This window comes from Bidens hawaiensis, unplaced genomic scaffold, assembly GCF_021521415.1.
Source record: "Bidens hawaiensis isolate Kalapana, Puna unplaced genomic scaffold, B.hawaiensis_p1.1 tig00003653_1, whole genome shotgun sequence".
Taxonomy (NCBI): domain Eukaryota; kingdom Viridiplantae; phylum Streptophyta; class Magnoliopsida; order Asterales; family Asteraceae; genus Bidens; species Bidens hawaiensis.
Genome location: NW_027491209.1, coordinates 20,636 through 38,289, shown reverse-complemented (window position 1 = coordinate 38,289; position 17,654 = coordinate 20,636). Strand labels below are relative to the sequence as shown.

Genomic DNA, 17,654 nt, shown 5'->3' with positions numbered 1-17,654 from the left:
TGTCAGCCTCTTCTCGATCACTAACCCGGCCTCCGACCCGCCCATAGTTTTAATAAAACCCATCACACCCTCACCTTCGTTATTGTTTATCATCGTTCCATTACTGTTGTGATCTTCTTTCTCTTGAGAATAAGGGTTTCAGAATGTGGACGTTTATAAGGAACGATTGGTAAACATGTTGTTGATCCACCGAACTTGAAGATAATTTTTCGAATTGTTGGAGGTTTCTTGATCATCACATCACCCACATCGGCCGATTCTCTTCGTTGAATCTCTATAAGTTTCTTGCGCATGAATTTGATGGTATTCTGAAGATCATCATCGTGATACTTCACTGCAGCCAAGAATTCACCAATGTATCTTCTGCCCGTTTGTTCTTTCGTAAGAGTTTTGGTGATTTTCGCCATTGACGTACTTTGAGAACTAATTCAAATGAACAAGATGATGATGAAACTTGTAAGGCAAGTCAAAGTTGGAGTTTAATAAATAGGGAATATGATATGAAATTTTGTATTATTATTTTAAACGACAAGCTAGAAATCCAACGAATGGGGTTGAAATGGATGAAAAAATTTAGGGATTTCATATTAATTGTGAGATTTTTGTGTATCGTTTTCTTTTAAAAATTTTAGGAAATTATATATTACACATATATTTTCTAAATACTGTTTACTTGTTTAGAACCTTAGTTTCCAAGTTAAATGTTTAGGCCTCAAGAATCCGTCTTTTACAAATTTAACATCTATAAATTTAACAAGCTAACTATTTGTGCTAATTATATAAACGCAGTTCTTGTTCATTACTTAAGCAATGTAAAGAACATATAAAGGGGTGAAATGTTAAAGTACATACTACATGCATTTATATTTCTTTTAACGGGGTAAATACTATTATAATTATTATTTTTATTTTTATTTTTATTATTATATTATTATTAAAAACGAATATATAAGTGGTTAGAAATATCAATAAACTTATAGTTATAATAATTTATTGTTCAAACTTGGTTAGAACCAGTATGCTACACGAAGCTAAAAAAAGGAACATTATTACACACTATGTATTGACTTTAATATACATATTATCATACATTATGGATACATAACATGTAAACAAATACACAAAGTATATAATAATAATAATAATAATAATAACAACAACAACAACAACATATCTCTAAATATCTTTTTATACACATCGTTTGTGGTTGTATTTGTGAGTTTGTCATTCTTATAATCCTCTAGTGTCGATTAGAGGATTTTCCCCTAGTAAGATGGTAATCCTCCTTTGAGCCGGTAGTTTCTTCCCATTTCTCTTGAGCATCTTTGCTAAACTGGAGTCAAGAACACAATTATTAGTTCAATTCATACCATATGCAGTAACGAATTCAAGAAATTTTCTTACAGGGGTCGAAAAACTTTTTAGTCGGTATCCAGTTGACCATCGCTACATAGTTTTTTTTCGATGTGGTTCGGGCAGTCGTGACAAGTAATCCGTATATAACTTTTTTGGTCCGGTTGGGCCCTTCCGATTGGCTAGAATCGGGTCGGCTCGAATAATATAGAAAAAAGATTATCAAACAAAAAAAATTACGTGAAACTTTATTAAAAATGCATAAATAAAATGTTATATGTCTAAAATTTGTTGTTTAGGGGTTTACATTTTTTGAAGCTTAACAAAAACATCATATAGTATGCATGTCTTTTTCAATAAAACAAATACAGCTATCGTTTAAATTCTCCTGACCCATTTGATTACGCAAATTAGACTTCACGTAAAAGTATTTTCAACGTTCGCGGTTACAACGTGCAAATCGAGAGCTAGTATAATAATAAAGGTAAAAGATGTGGTATTTAGTTGAAAATGAGATTGGAAAAAAAAAGTGAAATCTTAGTCTAATTTTAGGTTTTGAGATAAGAAAAAGGAACGTGAACGCAAATTATAAGAGTAAATTCCAATATTCCATGGCGAAAATTTACATAGAGCCCAATGAGTAGCTTAATAATCCAAGTTTTGTTTAAATATGAAAAAGCCCACTTCTGGTTCAACTTGTTTTATACTATTGCGTTGCGTACCCTTGTTTGTTCTTTCTAACCTTCACCACCACTCGGCCGGCAACCTGTAAGGCGACCTTCATGTCATTCAATTTTATGTTTATGTTGTTTATTATTACTACCTGTCTTTATAGCAACCAAGCAAGCACGTCTTTATGCTGTTTTGACTTATTGTTCGCGGATTCTAACTCTTATGGGTTTAGGTCAATATTAAATATTAATTTTTAGGGTTGTCTTGTGTCTTTGTAAATTTGTTATCTTTTAGTCTAACTATTTGATGTAGTACGGTCTCGACTAATCTAATTGCAGCATTGCCCACTTCATATCTATCTATCTATCTGATTAAACATTGAGTTTTGGTGTTTCTTATTGGATTAAACCTTTTTAGTTTGTTTACTGATGCTTATATATGATTCTCATGCTTTAGTTATGTCTTCAGATTTCGGTTGTTGTTTCGCGCTAATATATATTTTGGTCTACAATTTTCAGATTTTTAGTCCAAAATGGAGCACGGGTCGTATGCCGATCAATCAAATTCAACGTTTACTTTGCCCAATGAGGATCATACACTCGCTAACGCTCTGAGATTCACTCTCAACCAAGAGTCAGTAACTTTCTAATTCTTTACATTTTTTTATATAATTTAGGTTGATGTTTGGCAGTCTGTATTGTTTACATTTTAAGCTGCGGTATCCCATCACAAAAACACAAGAAGTTTCCGCCTTTTTCATATGCTTTGAAGCCAAACTTGAATCTTAACTGTTTCTTGGTGTTTTATATTGTAATTATGTCATTGCAGTCCAAGAGTTACCGTCTGCGGGTACAGCATTCCTCATCCTTCTGAGGAGCGGGTCAACATAAGAGTCCAGACTACTGGTATCGTCTCTTTTCTTATTCTGTTAATTATATATTTTTTTTCGTTGAAATTTGTCTATAATGTCTTGGAGTTTATATGTAACTGTATTATTTAATAGAGGCTTTATTATGTAATTGTAGTTACTTCATGATTATATGTTGATAACTTGATCATAGTTATCAAATGCGCTAGGCGCACTGTTAGGATAACCCTTAGAGGGGGTCAAGCTCCAAGCAGTAAAGATAAGGAATAGATATTTTGGAACGATTTTTCTTCTCTGATTTCTTAACTTGAAGTACAAATGCTTAAATAAACAAGCTAGCCTACACTACATGCACTTTATTTGGAGAACAATAAGGAAACATGCAAAACAATAAGAGAACATGCAAAACAAACATGCAACGTGGGCTATCCCCACTAACTATTTTCCTAACTTCTATTCCTAACTTGTAGTGCATCCATTTGACTGGGATGACCGGGTTGCCACTTTCTGCCTCGGGTCTTGGGTATGGGTCGGTTGAGATGGGTCCGGGATCGCATCACGCACTCAAGGTGCATAGGTGTCGCTTGGGGCCTAGGCGCAAGGAGCAAGAAAAAGTGAGGGCCAAAAGAAAAAAAAGCACACTAAAATAAAAAATAAAAAATATATATTATGCATACGAAAATGAATGTTATTCTGCAAGTAAAATAAACACAGTTATTATATAACATTTAATATCATCTAATTAGTACCAAAAGATTTATAAAAAAGTCAAGATTCAAAAGTAATTTCAAAACCTGAATAACATAATGTATCAATATAATGCCTTTGACCTCTCCTAGATCTAAGTTTCAATAGCACTTGTTGCGTTTCTTTTGCTCGGCTTTTATCTTCACGTGCTCCTGATGTAGACATTGCCGAAGCTTTCAAATAGGAACTAGAAACACATTTATTGAGTCTCGCCTGAAAAATGGGCTTAGGTGCAAGAAGCGAGGGATTTTAATAACTATGAACTTGATACATGTGTCTTAATATTGTTTATTACTTTTTTCTGTTTATTTTCTTTATAAAGATCTAGTGTTTTATGTTTGAAAAACTACTTTGATGGTAATAATAATCTAGTTTTTTAAAAAATAGAATAAAGTTATATTGTTTTTTGAAAAGAAACCATAACTCGAATAAACATAATCATAATAATAACGAGTCACAATTGTTACCTCCATTCAGAATATTACTCGGTTATATGATTTGGTTTTGTAGGCGATCCAGCAAAGGAAGTAATCAAAGACTCGTGTCAAGATCTAATGATGATAGGCCAGCATGTCCGGAGCACCTTTGACCAAGCTGTTGCCGATTTTAAAAAACATAATGGTTCTGGCAGCAAGTAAATTAACAACCCTTTTATATCTCTATTTACTTATGGATTGTGTGGTTTGATTTATATTTGTTTTTGCGGGAATTGTGTCCATTTTTTTTCTTACCCTATTTTGTATCCACCTCATTTAGATGCGATGTATTAAATCATTTTGTTTTATATTAAGCGTTGATAGCGCTTATGTGATCCAACATCCAATCCATACACAACAATTTGTTACAAGTTGTTTTGACTTAAACTGGACCAACTGAATTTTATGTTTCTATAACCGGAACTTGACGATGTGTGATGAAATATTTGAGTAGTCAAATTTCAAGGACCGAGTCGTAACGTCTACATTAGTTAAGGGTCAAGTTTGTTAAGTTGTTTTTGTTGTAACCTGAAGTTGATATTTTAAAAGATAGGTTATATAAAATGCTTATTAAATATTCGTGCGAATTGGTTTTTGTTGTCAAATTTAATATTTTAGATTTTTACCTAGTGGGAATGAGGTGTACAAATTGGTTAGCGGGCCCAAATCGATGTGGGTTATAAACCGGAACAGTTTAGTCAATAACTGATCATAACTGGTTTGGCGCTCAAACCAGTTCGGGTTATAAACCGGCTTAGGAGGAAAGATGTTTGAACCTATCAAATCGATTCGGCCAAGTTATAAACCAGTTTGGGGAAAAGAACCTTTTTTTCAGAATGGGCCGGGTCTTAAAGCGGTTTAAATCTCTGTAGTGTGAACCTATACGAACCGCCTGTCTGGGTTGTGCCTGAAACCAGTTTGGGTTTGGTATTGGGGTGGTTCAGGAATCAGATTACTGGTTTGATAAGCCAATGTAAAGCAAGACTTTATTAAAACCTTATAGCTGGTTATTTTTCTTTGAATTGAACTGTATGTATTTATTCAAAACAACTCATTGTATCCAAATTGATTTTGTATCATCATGATATCTTTTCAAATTGCAAACTAACCATTGTACTTATTAATATGCCAAAAAGAAAACTATCATTGATGTTCTTGTTATATTTATGCTGGTGATTTGATTTATAGATCTTTTTTCTTAACCTTCTGAGTCAAAATTCACTGTGTTGATTAATAAAGAACCAATTATAAGTTGAACACTGTAAAGGTGTACTAATAATATGGTACATAAGGCTGTCAATACGTATAAGCGGTTATACGATTTTTTTATTATTTAAAATTCCTTCACCCTAATATGTACTCTTCCAATTTCTCCTTTTTGGGTTCAAAAAATTTACAAGAAATTGATTATTGAAATTTGCTAACTTGATGCATCTATTGATCCTTTCCTTTAGTGACCCGTTTCATCGAAACACCCAAGTAGGCAAGTACCCGAGCTTTAGTTAGTAGTTACAGCTGAGCATACAAAGGGGCCCATGCTATGATAAATCATATTATATGCTTCTTGTTGATTATATTATGCTACTAAATGAGATTTATTGAAGATATCAAGATTAATGCACGTCTTAATCGAGTAACAAAAACTTATACCATATTTGTATTCATATCCATACAATCCTTCATAAAAACTTAGCAATGGTACTATAAAGTTAAAATCAACCTAATCATAAAACAATACGGTATGAGATTAGTAGTAACCATCATAAGGGGCATGATGAACCATGGGCAACACATGATTTGGCACATGAGGTTGATGCATGTACATGTTGTCATGCATCATAACATTCCCCATACTACCATGCATGTTCTTGTTCATGTTCATGTTCATCATCATAGGCGATGGATAGCTTTGCGGATACATGTTCATCATCATAGGCGATGGGTAGCTTTGTTGATACATGTTCATCATCATAGGTGATGATGGATAGCTTTGCTGATACATGTTCATCATGGGCATTCTTGGTTGATGAAGATGAAGATGATGATCATGATAAGTTTGCAATCCACCAAGTTGACTTCCTTGTAAGTCAACAAAACTAGACTCATTTTCGCCAACCGAACTCCTATCGATATCATCCCATCCCATATTCTTCATATTCATACTCTGTTTCAAATACCTTTCAAAGGACATTTGGTCTTCAAGGCTTCTAGGAGTCAACAAAGGTAGTCTTTTTGGAGCATTGATCAGATTATGAATCTGATTTTGGTCATTTTCATCATCCATGAAACTTGGAACTTGTTGGTCACTTGTTGGCCAAAGTTGTGCATACTTACCTGATTTGACCAGCTTCTTGATCAATGTGGTGGAGTCAACATCTCCATACACTTTGACCTGTTGCTCTGCATCAATCTCTACATAATAAACCCCTGCACTCATAATCCCATCTCAGTAATCATGGTAAAAATATGTTTTGAAGATGATTAATTTAAGAGAAGGATGATTATTACCTTCAATTTTTTTGAGTATTTTTTTAACCTTTTTCTTGCATCCATCACAGTGAATGTGGACTTTTGAGTGCAAGTTCCTGTTTATGCAAGAAAGAATAAAAGGGTAAGTAGTAATAATAAATTAGAGAAGCAAGAAACACATTATTATTAAGATTTGTGAAGAAAAGCATTGAAACCTTAATCTGTAAGATTTGAAACTGTTCCATGTTTCTTGAGAGTAAAATGTTCTTGTTCTTGTTTTGTTGGTTGTTTTGTTTTCTAGTTTGATAATTATACCTGCAAAAAGGAAGAGTACTGGACACGGTAAAAGTGTGTGATTTGACTGCAAAATGATGTGTACTTTTTTATCCTCTGATTTTATTTGTTAGCTGTCCAAGTAAAACAAAAATCATTCTTTAAGGACATAAATAAACCCACTCAGTTAGAAACCTAAAATGTTGTCACATTAATTTTGAAGTTTGAACTACTCATTTCTTGCTCTACTCGCATATTTTATAGATATTAGAAGGGTGCCCAAATGATTTCGCGGAAAAAATTAGAATCAGTAATCACGTAAAATGCTAATTTTTTAAATAGCAATATCATACTCAAATTAAATAATATAAAATGCTCGTTTTTATGGTGTTTTTTTTTTTTAAATATATTAAGTATGGAAAGGTTATTGTCATTTAAAAATCACGTGGAATATTGGTTTAAAACGAAACTAAAAGAAACATATGGGTAAAGATAATGGAGTAAAAATGTAAGTAGTCGTAAAATAACTAAAGTTGGGTAAAAATGAACGTGTAAGAGTGTATGTATGTGCATAAATAGTTAAAAACTATTTTGTCCTCTTAAACACGTGGAATAAGTGTTGTGTTATTGCTAATAAATATTGTGTTACTTAAATTTTAAATGTTATGGGTGCTCTTATAAATTTATAATATAGTATGGTGAGCACGGTTCGGTTCAGTTATGGGCTTTCATTGTAATCGAAACCGATAATTCAGTTATGGTCTGCTCGATTAACCGTCGGTTATGGATCAGTAAGTTTTTGTTGGGCTAGGTTTGATCTAAAATAATGAATGTTGGGTCAGGTTTGTTGCATCGTGACTGTTGTAGTGTTGGTTATGTATTTCAGTATGACAAATCAACAAAAATACACAAGTATTCTAAATGCAGTAACTCAAACTTATTTTTTTTTCTTTCTTTTTAATTTTAAATTCTCTGTTAGAAGCAGAAACACAAAATGCATATACATAATACATCACTAATCCATATCAATGATTCCGAGAAAGCAAAAAAAAAAAAAAATTAGATCAAAGGCGGAAATTTTTTTGGACCTTAAGTAAAAGAGTATTTTGTTGGGTTTATGCAATTTAATTTTTATATGAGTTTACTTGATAATTGGGTTGTGTAAAAAACTTTTGTATAAAAATAGAATTAACACGTCTCAAATGAGAGTAGAACTCATAACTTTTGGGTTGAGAGTAATACTATTTTGCCACTAGACCAAACTAGTGGTTATGTAATTGAGTTTAAACATTAAATATACATATTGTTTTAATAAAAATACCTATAATTTAAAAAAAAATAAATAAATTCGGGCCTAGTGGGGTGTCGGTCTGTGACCGTCGACCACCCGGCCACACCTTATGGCCGGCCCTGGTGGTCATATGTAGCAAATTGTTAACAGGTTGTAAATATAGGATAATATGAAGGGGGTAAAGTTAAAATATAAAAGGAGACCCAAATGAGAAGTGTTAGAAGGACTTATAGCCACATAAAAAGGGAGAATTCTGAAAATAGTCCCTAGTAGGAGAGAGATTCTCAAAATAGTCCAAAACTTTTTGCATTTTGAAAATAGTCCTCCGAAATCTATCTCCCACGTGAGATTGAGATTCGTGACGTGAGTTTTGGTTGACGAATCACAAAAGGACACGTGTAAAGTTGAAGATAAACTTTAAGCGAAATCTGTCTCGGTCGATAGTTTTATAGTCAAAATAGTCTTCTGGGAAATCATAGGTTTGGAATGAAAGTTGCTCGTCACGTGAGGTTTCAAAAAAGATTATTTTCGCGTTTTTTTGAAATGCATCTCCTCGGACGCATTTCAAATGAATTTCGTCTATTTTTGCATAAAAAGACGTGTTGTCTGAAAAGATAGATTTTGTTACAAAATATTTTAATTCGATGGTTTTTTATGAAACTTATCTGTTTTTGCAAAAAAGAATAGATATTAGAAAAGGTAAATTTATCCACCCACGGCCATCATTCACCACCCACCGCCATCATAACCACCACCACCCACCGTCATCATCCACCACCACCACCACCCACCGCCCACCGCCATCATCCACCACCACCACCACCCACCCCCATCATCAACCACCACTGCCCACCGCCATCATCCACCACCATCACCACCACCCACCGCCATCATCAACCACCACCACCCACCACCCACCGCCATCATCAACCACCACCACCTACCGCCCACCGCCATCATCAACCACCACCGCCATCATCCACCACCATCACCACCCACCGCCATCATCAACCACCACCACCCATCGCCATCATCAACCACCCACCGCCATCATCCACCACCACCACGCACCGCCATCATCCACCACCCACCACATTCTTAACACTTGCCATATTTTTAAAATTTTTATAAAAATCATATAAGGAGATTAAATTCGTTGGGAAATTATCGTTTGTTTAAATTTTTTTGAAAATCATCTCACAAAACTAAGTTCACTGAAAAAGTATCGTTTTTTTTCCATCTTTTTTGAAATTTCACGTAGTAGACGAAATTAATTTGAAATGCGTCTGAGGAGATGAATTTCAAAAAAACGCGGAAACCGATGAGTTTAAAACCTCACGTGACGGACAACTTTCATTCCAAACCTATGGTTTTCCAAAAGGCTATTTTGACTACAAAACTATCAGCCGAGACAGATTTCGCTTAAAGTTTATCTTCAACTTTACACGTGTCCTTTTGTGATTCGTCAACCAAAACTCACGTCACGAATTCCAATCTCACGTGGGAGATAGATTTCGGAGAACTATTTTCAGAATGCAAAAAGTTTTGGACTATTTTGATAATCTCTCTCCTACTAAGGACTATTTTCAGAATTCTCCCACATAAAAAACCTTAACAATAAATTAAAAATAATAAAAAAAATCATAACTCAAAATATAAATATAAAACGAAAAATTTTAAAAACTAAAATGTTTTCACCATCATTCTTGTTCAATTTTATTTTAAATAAAAAAAATGACGAAAAGACACAATGCCAAGATCAAAGACACAATGACGAAAATGAACAAAATACACAACTATAACTAAAAATAGAAACAATAGATCGCAAAATATAACAAAATGCCGAACAAAATATAACACAATGTTAAGTAATATAACACAATATAAAGAAAAAAAGACATAATGTCAAGGAAAAAAGATGCAATCAATGACGAAAACAAACCCAAAACACAATAATAAAAAAAAGGCATGACGACTTTTTTCACTCACCATTGTGTTTTTTTAGAACGAGAAAGACGGTGGAAACATTTTTGTGTTTTTATTTTTTTCGTTTTTTTATTAAATTTTGAGTTATGATTTTTTTATTAATTTTTTTGAGGGGTTTTTTTTATATGGCTAGAAATTTTACTCATCCTTCTCATTTTTATTCCCATTTGTAGAATAACTTGACTCTAAGTTAAAAACCATAAAGTTTATATAGTTTGTCAAACATCTTATACACATTATTAACTTTTTTAAAAAGTTTATAAGTTAAAAAGTTAATGGAAATAACACCCCTTAGTTGAATTCAATGCAACTTATTTCGCCTATGAGTTGTTGAACATAGGACTGACAATTCGTGTCTTAACAGGTTTAACAGGTAAGAAGCGACCCGCGTAACACAAATTTCAAACTTGAATACAACTCGTTTAACTACTTTATATGTCATGACTATAAGACAGTTTTAAGTTTTGTGTACCAATAAGGGAAAATGATGGAGTCTAGCCAACTAATTTCAATTATTTAAGAAAATAAAAAAATCACATACCACACTTTTTTTATTAGCAGGTCTTATCGTATCTTAAACAGGTACTTGAACGTCTTTTTTTTAATGTTGATTATTATTATTATTTTGTTTTTTCCATTTATAAATAAACTCACACTCTCAACTATTTTCCATAAACTATTCTACAAACCATTTTTTACAAACCATTTTTGCTTTCTTATATTTCTATCAAACTTTTACATTTTCTTTCTAGCATCACTTTTTGAAGTAACCAAATACCAAACTGAGAATTAAGGGCCACAAACATGGTGCAATGATGAAGTAGCGTTAGCGAATGTTTGGGTCCATGTTTTCGAAAATTTGGATCCTATGAACTAACAAGAATTGGGTTTTTGGCAACTGAGTTTGCAACTATTTTGTGGCAGAGAGAGAGGACCAAGCAATTATACCGTGTACCAAGTGTGTTCGAAATGGCAAAATATGATGAGACAAATTAAAGCTCACGATTACGGCACATTTGAAGTGAAAACGAAAGTTAAAAGCCAATGGAATTGGGAATAGTACTATTTTTGTGTGTTTTTTAAAAAAATAAAGTTTTTAATTATTTATGAATTTTTCTAATGAAATCTATGTTTTTTATATATATTTGTTTTTATAAAATTTAAAATTTATTAGTAATTTTAATAAAAATAAATAAATATTTTTTTGGAGAGATTGAAAGTAATAGTTTAGAGTAAAACTGAGGTCATAAAACATAAATTAGTGATTGCTACAAAACACCAGTTAAAAGGTCCATAAAACAACCAACAGTACAATCATCTACATAAATCCTATCACTAAGACAATAATTAACATCCACTAATTAGATTTAAGGTCCACAAAAGAACTGTTGTTCAAAGCTCAACCCCATCGCCACCGCCATGAAAACACCTTTCTTGGATGAACATAGAACTGGAGCTATTCATTGAGATGCAAATGGCGGAACTTGACTTGTTTCAGTCATCATAGGCATCCTGAAATTAAAATAAAAAATAAGAAAAGCAGAAAAGATAATATATCCTCTATTTTTATATTCTATTTCAAGCAAACTGGCGGGTTTGGGTCACAAGTCATAACGAACAAGGTCGTGTTGGAAGTGAAGGCAGTGGTGGTGATGATGTTGGCAACGAGTAGGTGGTGGGGGCAAACTGACAAGCAATGGTCATGGGTGGGGGCTAATCCATTTGGGCCGTTTTCAGTTAAAAAAGTTTTATAATATTTACCCGTTGACTAATTTAAGTACACCCAGATTCACCCCTTAACCAGCCTCTCTATCCCTATGGGATAGAGGTAAGGCTGTCTACATCTTACCCTCCTCAGACCCTACCATAGCATTGCTATTGGTGGGATATACTGAGTACGATGATGATGATGATGATGATACAGTTTAATGTTTGCCCAAATCAACCCATTTAAAGAATGGTTTTAGACTTCCACGTATAACAGTATGTCCTCCTAAACTATGAATTTGGGTGTTTCTCAAAAAGATACCTTTACATGAAAGTAAATTATTACTCGTATTAGATAGAAAATACATAAAAAAAATTTTAATAGAAGAATAATACTTACTGAATACTGCCACGCATCTTCTTTCGAGCATTTCTATTGCTTGGGCTACTTCGTTTCTTGTCAGAAGCTTGATCCACGAGGGGTATGAACTCCATTGCTTGATCAGGTTCAGCCTTTGGTTGTTTTCTCGCATTGGCGGTTGCTGAGTAGTTGATTAAAGCAGATGGGACCGGATTTAAAACCAAAGGTTCAGCAACAACCGGCTTCATTTGTTCAACTAACACTTGTGAAATTGGTTGTTGATCAGCTTCAGCCTTTGGTTGTTTCATTACATTAGTGACTGCTGAGTTGTTGATTAAAGCAGATGAGACTGTGTTCAAAAGCAAAGGTTCAGTAACAACCGGCTTGATTGGTTCAACCAATACCTGTGAAATTGGTTGTTGATCAGGTTCAGGCTTTGGTTGTTTTAAAACATTAGCGGTTGCTGAGTTGTTGACTAGAACAGATGGGACCGGGGTGAAAACTAGAGTTTCAGCAACAACGGACACTTGTTGAGTTACAACAGGAACAACTCGATTGACAGGCATGGTTGACACTTGCTGAGCTGCAACAGAACCAGTTGGAGCGGTTTGCTCAGCCGAAGGCTGTGGAATAAACGGTTGAACTACAGCAGCATTTGAGCCAACTTGAACATTGCTGATTTGCTGATATTGTCTGAACTTTGATTTAACTACGTCCGCCATGTCAGCTCCAGATTCAGAAGCTGAAATTAACATAATTTGCATAAGATAAAAAGCATAGAGAATATGGTATGGAGGATTGCAAATCGCAAAATACCTAAAAATCTAATAATGACAGGGCGCGCCACCAATTGTTCAGCTTATTTTTTGCTCTTGGCACCATCTCCGGGATAAGTATCACCGTTGAAAACCAAATTGGAGCGGAAAACAGGAAGTGGTGCCTCCGGTTGAGATGTCTCATATACAGGCCTTCCTATATTCTTCTTGGCTGCATATTCAGCCATAACAGACTTGCAAAATATTTTATCCTGGATCAAATAATGCGTTAAAACAATAATCTTCTACAAGTCAAAATAGGCCAGATTGGGTGGATCTGTCACTTTTTTTTTCTTATTTCTTTCAGATGTTGATAATAGTTAATACAATAAGTATAATTGCAAAAGCTCCAGTACGAAAATATTAGTTTTTTTCAATAAAGATAGTAAACAACAGGATGCATTTTGTGAGAGTTGACCCTCTGATCCAACGTATTCTAACTTAGTTTCAAAATTAATCAATTGGCATACATTAGTCGTATAGAAAAATTTATAGGTGGTAATCATGACCCATTGTTCAAAAAATGGGCTAATTTGGGCAAAACAAAATTGTCTATGGGTTCATTTAGGTCACCTTAAATTTGTCAACGGGTCAAACTGAGTCAACTTAAATTAGTCAACAGGTCAAATTTGGTTTTCTCAAATGAGTCAACGGGCCAAAATATGCAACTATTATAAAACTTGTAAACTTAAAAAAGGGGGTGGGGTAGGTATTTTATTTCAAAAACGAGTCTTTTCAATCCAATTCTATTTCAGCCAAGCCCGTTTGACCCAAACCAAATTGATATTTTTTTTAAAAACAGCCCGTATTGACCCAAATTCATTTTGCTTAGAACCCGTTTGACCCTAACTAGTTTTGCTTAGAACCCACTCTGACCCCATCCCATTATGACCCACCCGTAACGCGAACCGATCTGCCCACCTTACCAAGCCTAAAAAAGAACATTTATCATATACAGTTATAAAGTTTTAACTCTCTAGGTGTACTTAGCGTAACCAAGCATTTTTCTCAAAAAACCCCTGTCTGATATAATACGAAACAAAGGGTCATATAAGGTAAAAAACGAATTCTAAACGTGTTTTAATCATATTTAACAGAAGCCGAAAATTATATGATATTTAACAGTTTTGCTATTTTTAAGAGGTCCTCGGGTATGAGTATGCTATATCACCGATGGTTCTCCAGAGTATGAATTCTTCCACCTACAAAACGAGCAGCACCGTGAACTTACCCCTCAGAAAGGGACAGAGTGGTCCTCTTTGGGATAACCCTCCGGTGTGAGAATAAGAGATTGTAGGAGAAGATAATAATAATCTGAGAGTGAGTAAGGATTTAGAATGTATTTTCTTGCTTACCTCCCCTTGTGGAGGTGGTGTGGTATTTATAGTGTTAGGGTTTCCAATGATTGGGCTCAGATCCCATTAGGGCCTTTTTGGCATCCTCCTATTGCTTCGCGCCACGTGTCCTTAGGACACCTGGTGCTTTTTCATTGATTATTCTCTGACCAAGGTATTTCACCTGACCCATGTGCAATCACGTGGTAGCACATGGGTTTTGCTGAGTTGTCCACCTTTCTTTGGCAGCTGTCAACATCAGCATATTCTTTATTCCTTAAAGGATACCTTCTGGAAGGTTGTCTGATGAGCACAATCAGGGTTGTCCTTATCCTGATTTGGATAAGGACGAGGTTGATTATGTGCATGTGTGATATGCGCCTATCCTGAGGATGCGCGAGGTCTTCTCTTTATTCTCACGCGCAGATGTTTCATGCGCAGATGTTTCATGCGCAAGCATATGTAATATGCGTGAGCATATGTGATATGCGCCACGCGCAGATGCGCCACGCGCAGATGTGATATGCGTGAGCATATGTGATATGCGCCACGCGCAGATGTGATATGCGTGAGCATATATGGTGCGTGAGCATGTGATACGCGTGAGCATATGTGATGCGTGAGCATATGTGATATGCGTGAGCATATGTGATATGCGCCATGCGCATAGGTTTTGGCTTTGTGCCTTCATGACATCTTGATTTCAAGCCTCTTGTCTATATCTTGTGGGTTGACCCGCCCCGCTCGATGTTAAGGCGGGTGCATACCTCTTCAAGCCCCCCCAGTCTAATGTGTGACTTGTCTCGCGCGAGCGAGGTAAGATAGATATTAGACTTAATAGTTTGCTCTTTTAATAGGGTTTGTCTTTTCTTTTTTATTTCTCATCGTTGCGCGAAATTTTATCCTTTTGGTTGAAATGAATCGTCCATGTACGTGGTTGGTTGGTGCTGACATGCGTCAGAGATGGAGACATGTGTCAGACTTTTCGTGTGCTTGAGGTGCTACAGTTGCCTTTCATGTCTCCTCACACAGTGTCAGGAACACGTGTCGCGCTCGTGTTGGCCTGCACCTGCGAGTGGGGGCGCGTGAACTCTGATCAGTACCTGTTTCTTTCTCTCTCCTGGGCCTATAAAAGCAAGCCTTTTGAGTTGTTATTCTTCATCTTCATTGTTATTTCAGAGCTTTTTCTTTCCTTCCATTTTCATTCCGATTAAGAGCCTGTCTTTTGCTTCCAGATTTCCGTTCTTGAAGTAACCGCTGTTTGATTCACAGTTGTATGTCTGATAACCCAGACACCACAATCTCCCCCAGAAAACTTATCAACCAAAAATCAATGCAATAACTTGTGAACATCAAACCTCTCGTATAAAATTCAGTGCGTCGGTCTTGTCCTTCTGCATTATGGCGATATATGCAACTCTGGAAGCATCCATCTCGGCGTTCTTACGTTGTCGAAATGTGTTAGAAGATGTGTAGCTCACACCATCAACCCAAACAGTGGATCTGAACATCGGAAGATGCTCAGATCCTTCTTTTTGTGTTTGGTATACCGGGGCAGGTTTCTTCAACTTTTGAGCACGTTGGGTCAGGAGACACTTGTATAACAGATGTGGCTTTAAACCTAAAAATTAATAACAACAACAATAAGCAAGCAAGCAAGCAAGACAACTTGTGGTGGATAAAAAGAAAAACTAAACTAAACTAAACCCTGAATACAGCCTCAAACTTTTCAATAAACTGATATAGATTTGTAACATAAACACAAATAAAAAATGATATTTCTATTTTCTTTAGTATAACTAAAATGTAACCATGTCTAGACCAAACAAACCAAAAAAATTCTAAAATTAAGCAGAAAATTAACAAGCAAACTATATCATCATCAGTTTGCAAAAACCACATAATCAACAACAAAAAAAATAAAAATAAAATATAAATAAATACGTGCATACACATACACATGAAACACATTAAAGCAACATGTAGCAAAATAATAATAATAATAATAATAATAATAGATTACTACTTCACGTGATAACTGTGACAATGCGTTTAGAGTTAATATTTTTTGAAGAAAATGAAGGGATTTAGAAGGAAATGGAGTTAGTTTTTGAAGAGAAATAAAAGGAAATATTATAAACATTTACCAGTAGCAGCGAAGTGATGAGCATTCTCCGGCGCCGGTGTAACTCCGCCTGTTTCCATGCTTTTAAGGTAGTGACAGTGAGTTGTTGAGTTTAGTACTTTAGTTTTGATGAGTTGAAGAACAGAAGAAGTGATCGGACTAGACAGAGTGAGTTTTAGATGAATAAATGTTCTTTATATCGCCTGATTCTATTAATAATAATAATTATTATTATCGTATACATAAATAAATTATGTAAATTCAAAAGTAACCTTTTTTCTGATTTTCTCTCTAGAAGTTGCAACGTGCCAAGATCAGAAGTCAGAACAGGTAAAGTTACGGTTTTAATCAATAAAAAATAATAAACTTTAAATAAGCATGATCAGACCTTTATTAAATGTGCTTATACTTAACAAATAATAATAAACAGATAAGTTATTCAAATAAATACATTAGACAATATGTTACTGGTTTACTCTACGTTAATGTTGCCATTCGTTAGATACAAATTTCTAGCGTATGTGACTAGAAGAGTGTTGTTAAAGCAATATATGTTAGAAATTATGAATGTTTTGCTAATTCAATCAAGATTGAGATAGAGTTTTACAAGTCTTATATGGTAATGTTAAAAATGGGTATTTACATAAGTTATGATCATGTGTGGTTAATTATATTTGATTCGGTTTGTCATTACATCAACTTTTATTTTTAGTATCCTTTTTTATAAGGACGTAACTCAATAATGCATTTATTCATTCAAGTATTCTTACATTAAAAAAAATTACAATTTTGATACTAGTATTTCACAACTAAACAATGGTTGAGATAATGAGAGGGTGTCACGTCACTATCTAGGCGTGAAAATGGTTTGGGTTAAAATAAAATTGCTCACTATTGTGTACTCTTTTAAGTTCTCCTATTTTCTTTTTGTAAATGCAAATAGATTTTTATTTTCATACATTACTTTTATAAACAAAAACTACATCAAATAATCGGCCATTTTATTCTTTCAATATTAGTATACTCTAGGTATGTTTAAAAATAGACCTTTTTTCTAAGACATCGATATGTTGTGCGTATAACGTCCGTAATCATATAACAACGTAATTATAAAAATATGTTGCCTGATTATTATATAAGTTGTGTAATTATGTATGCGTGTAATTATAAATATAAA

General features: G+C 34.4%; 2 protein-coding genes and 1 pseudogene across 3 annotated transcripts; 1 reads left to right on the top strand and 2 right to left on the bottom strand.

Annotated features, from left to right (window-relative positions):
- The first annotated feature begins 2,513 nt into the window (after window positions 1-2,513).
- On the top strand, window positions 2,514-4,505 carry LOC143624010 (uncharacterized). Its single transcript, XM_077094770.1, has 3 exons — window positions 2,514-2,658; window positions 2,854-2,930; window positions 4,151-4,505. The coding sequence occupies exons 1-3, from the start codon at window positions 2,558-2,560 to the stop codon at window positions 4,276-4,278; spliced, it is 306 nt and encodes a 101-aa protein (XP_076950885.1). The 5' UTR covers window positions 2,514-2,557; the 3' UTR covers window positions 4,279-4,505.
- Window positions 4,506-5,608: 1,103 nt separating this feature from the next.
- Window positions 5,609-6,830, bottom strand: LOC143623989 (uncharacterized). The gene is made up of 3 exons (XM_077094758.1): window positions 6,763-6,830; window positions 6,625-6,701; window positions 5,609-6,543 (listed from the first exon to the last, which is right to left on the bottom strand). Exons 1-3 carry the CDS (start codon window positions 6,828-6,830, stop codon window positions 5,864-5,866), a joined length of 825 nt encoding a protein of 274 aa, XP_076950873.1. The 3' UTR covers window positions 5,609-5,863.
- A 4,700-nt stretch (window positions 6,831-11,530) lies between these two features.
- On the bottom strand, window positions 11,531-16,348 carry LOC143624009 (uncharacterized; annotated as a pseudogene). The gene is made up of 4 exons (XR_013152012.1): window positions 15,711-16,348; window positions 13,020-13,230; window positions 12,243-12,945; window positions 11,531-11,647 (listed from the first exon to the last, which is right to left on the bottom strand). The product of XR_013152012.1 is annotated as an uncharacterized LOC143624009 (transcript).
- Between the last annotated feature and the right edge of the window lie 1,306 nt (window positions 16,349-17,654).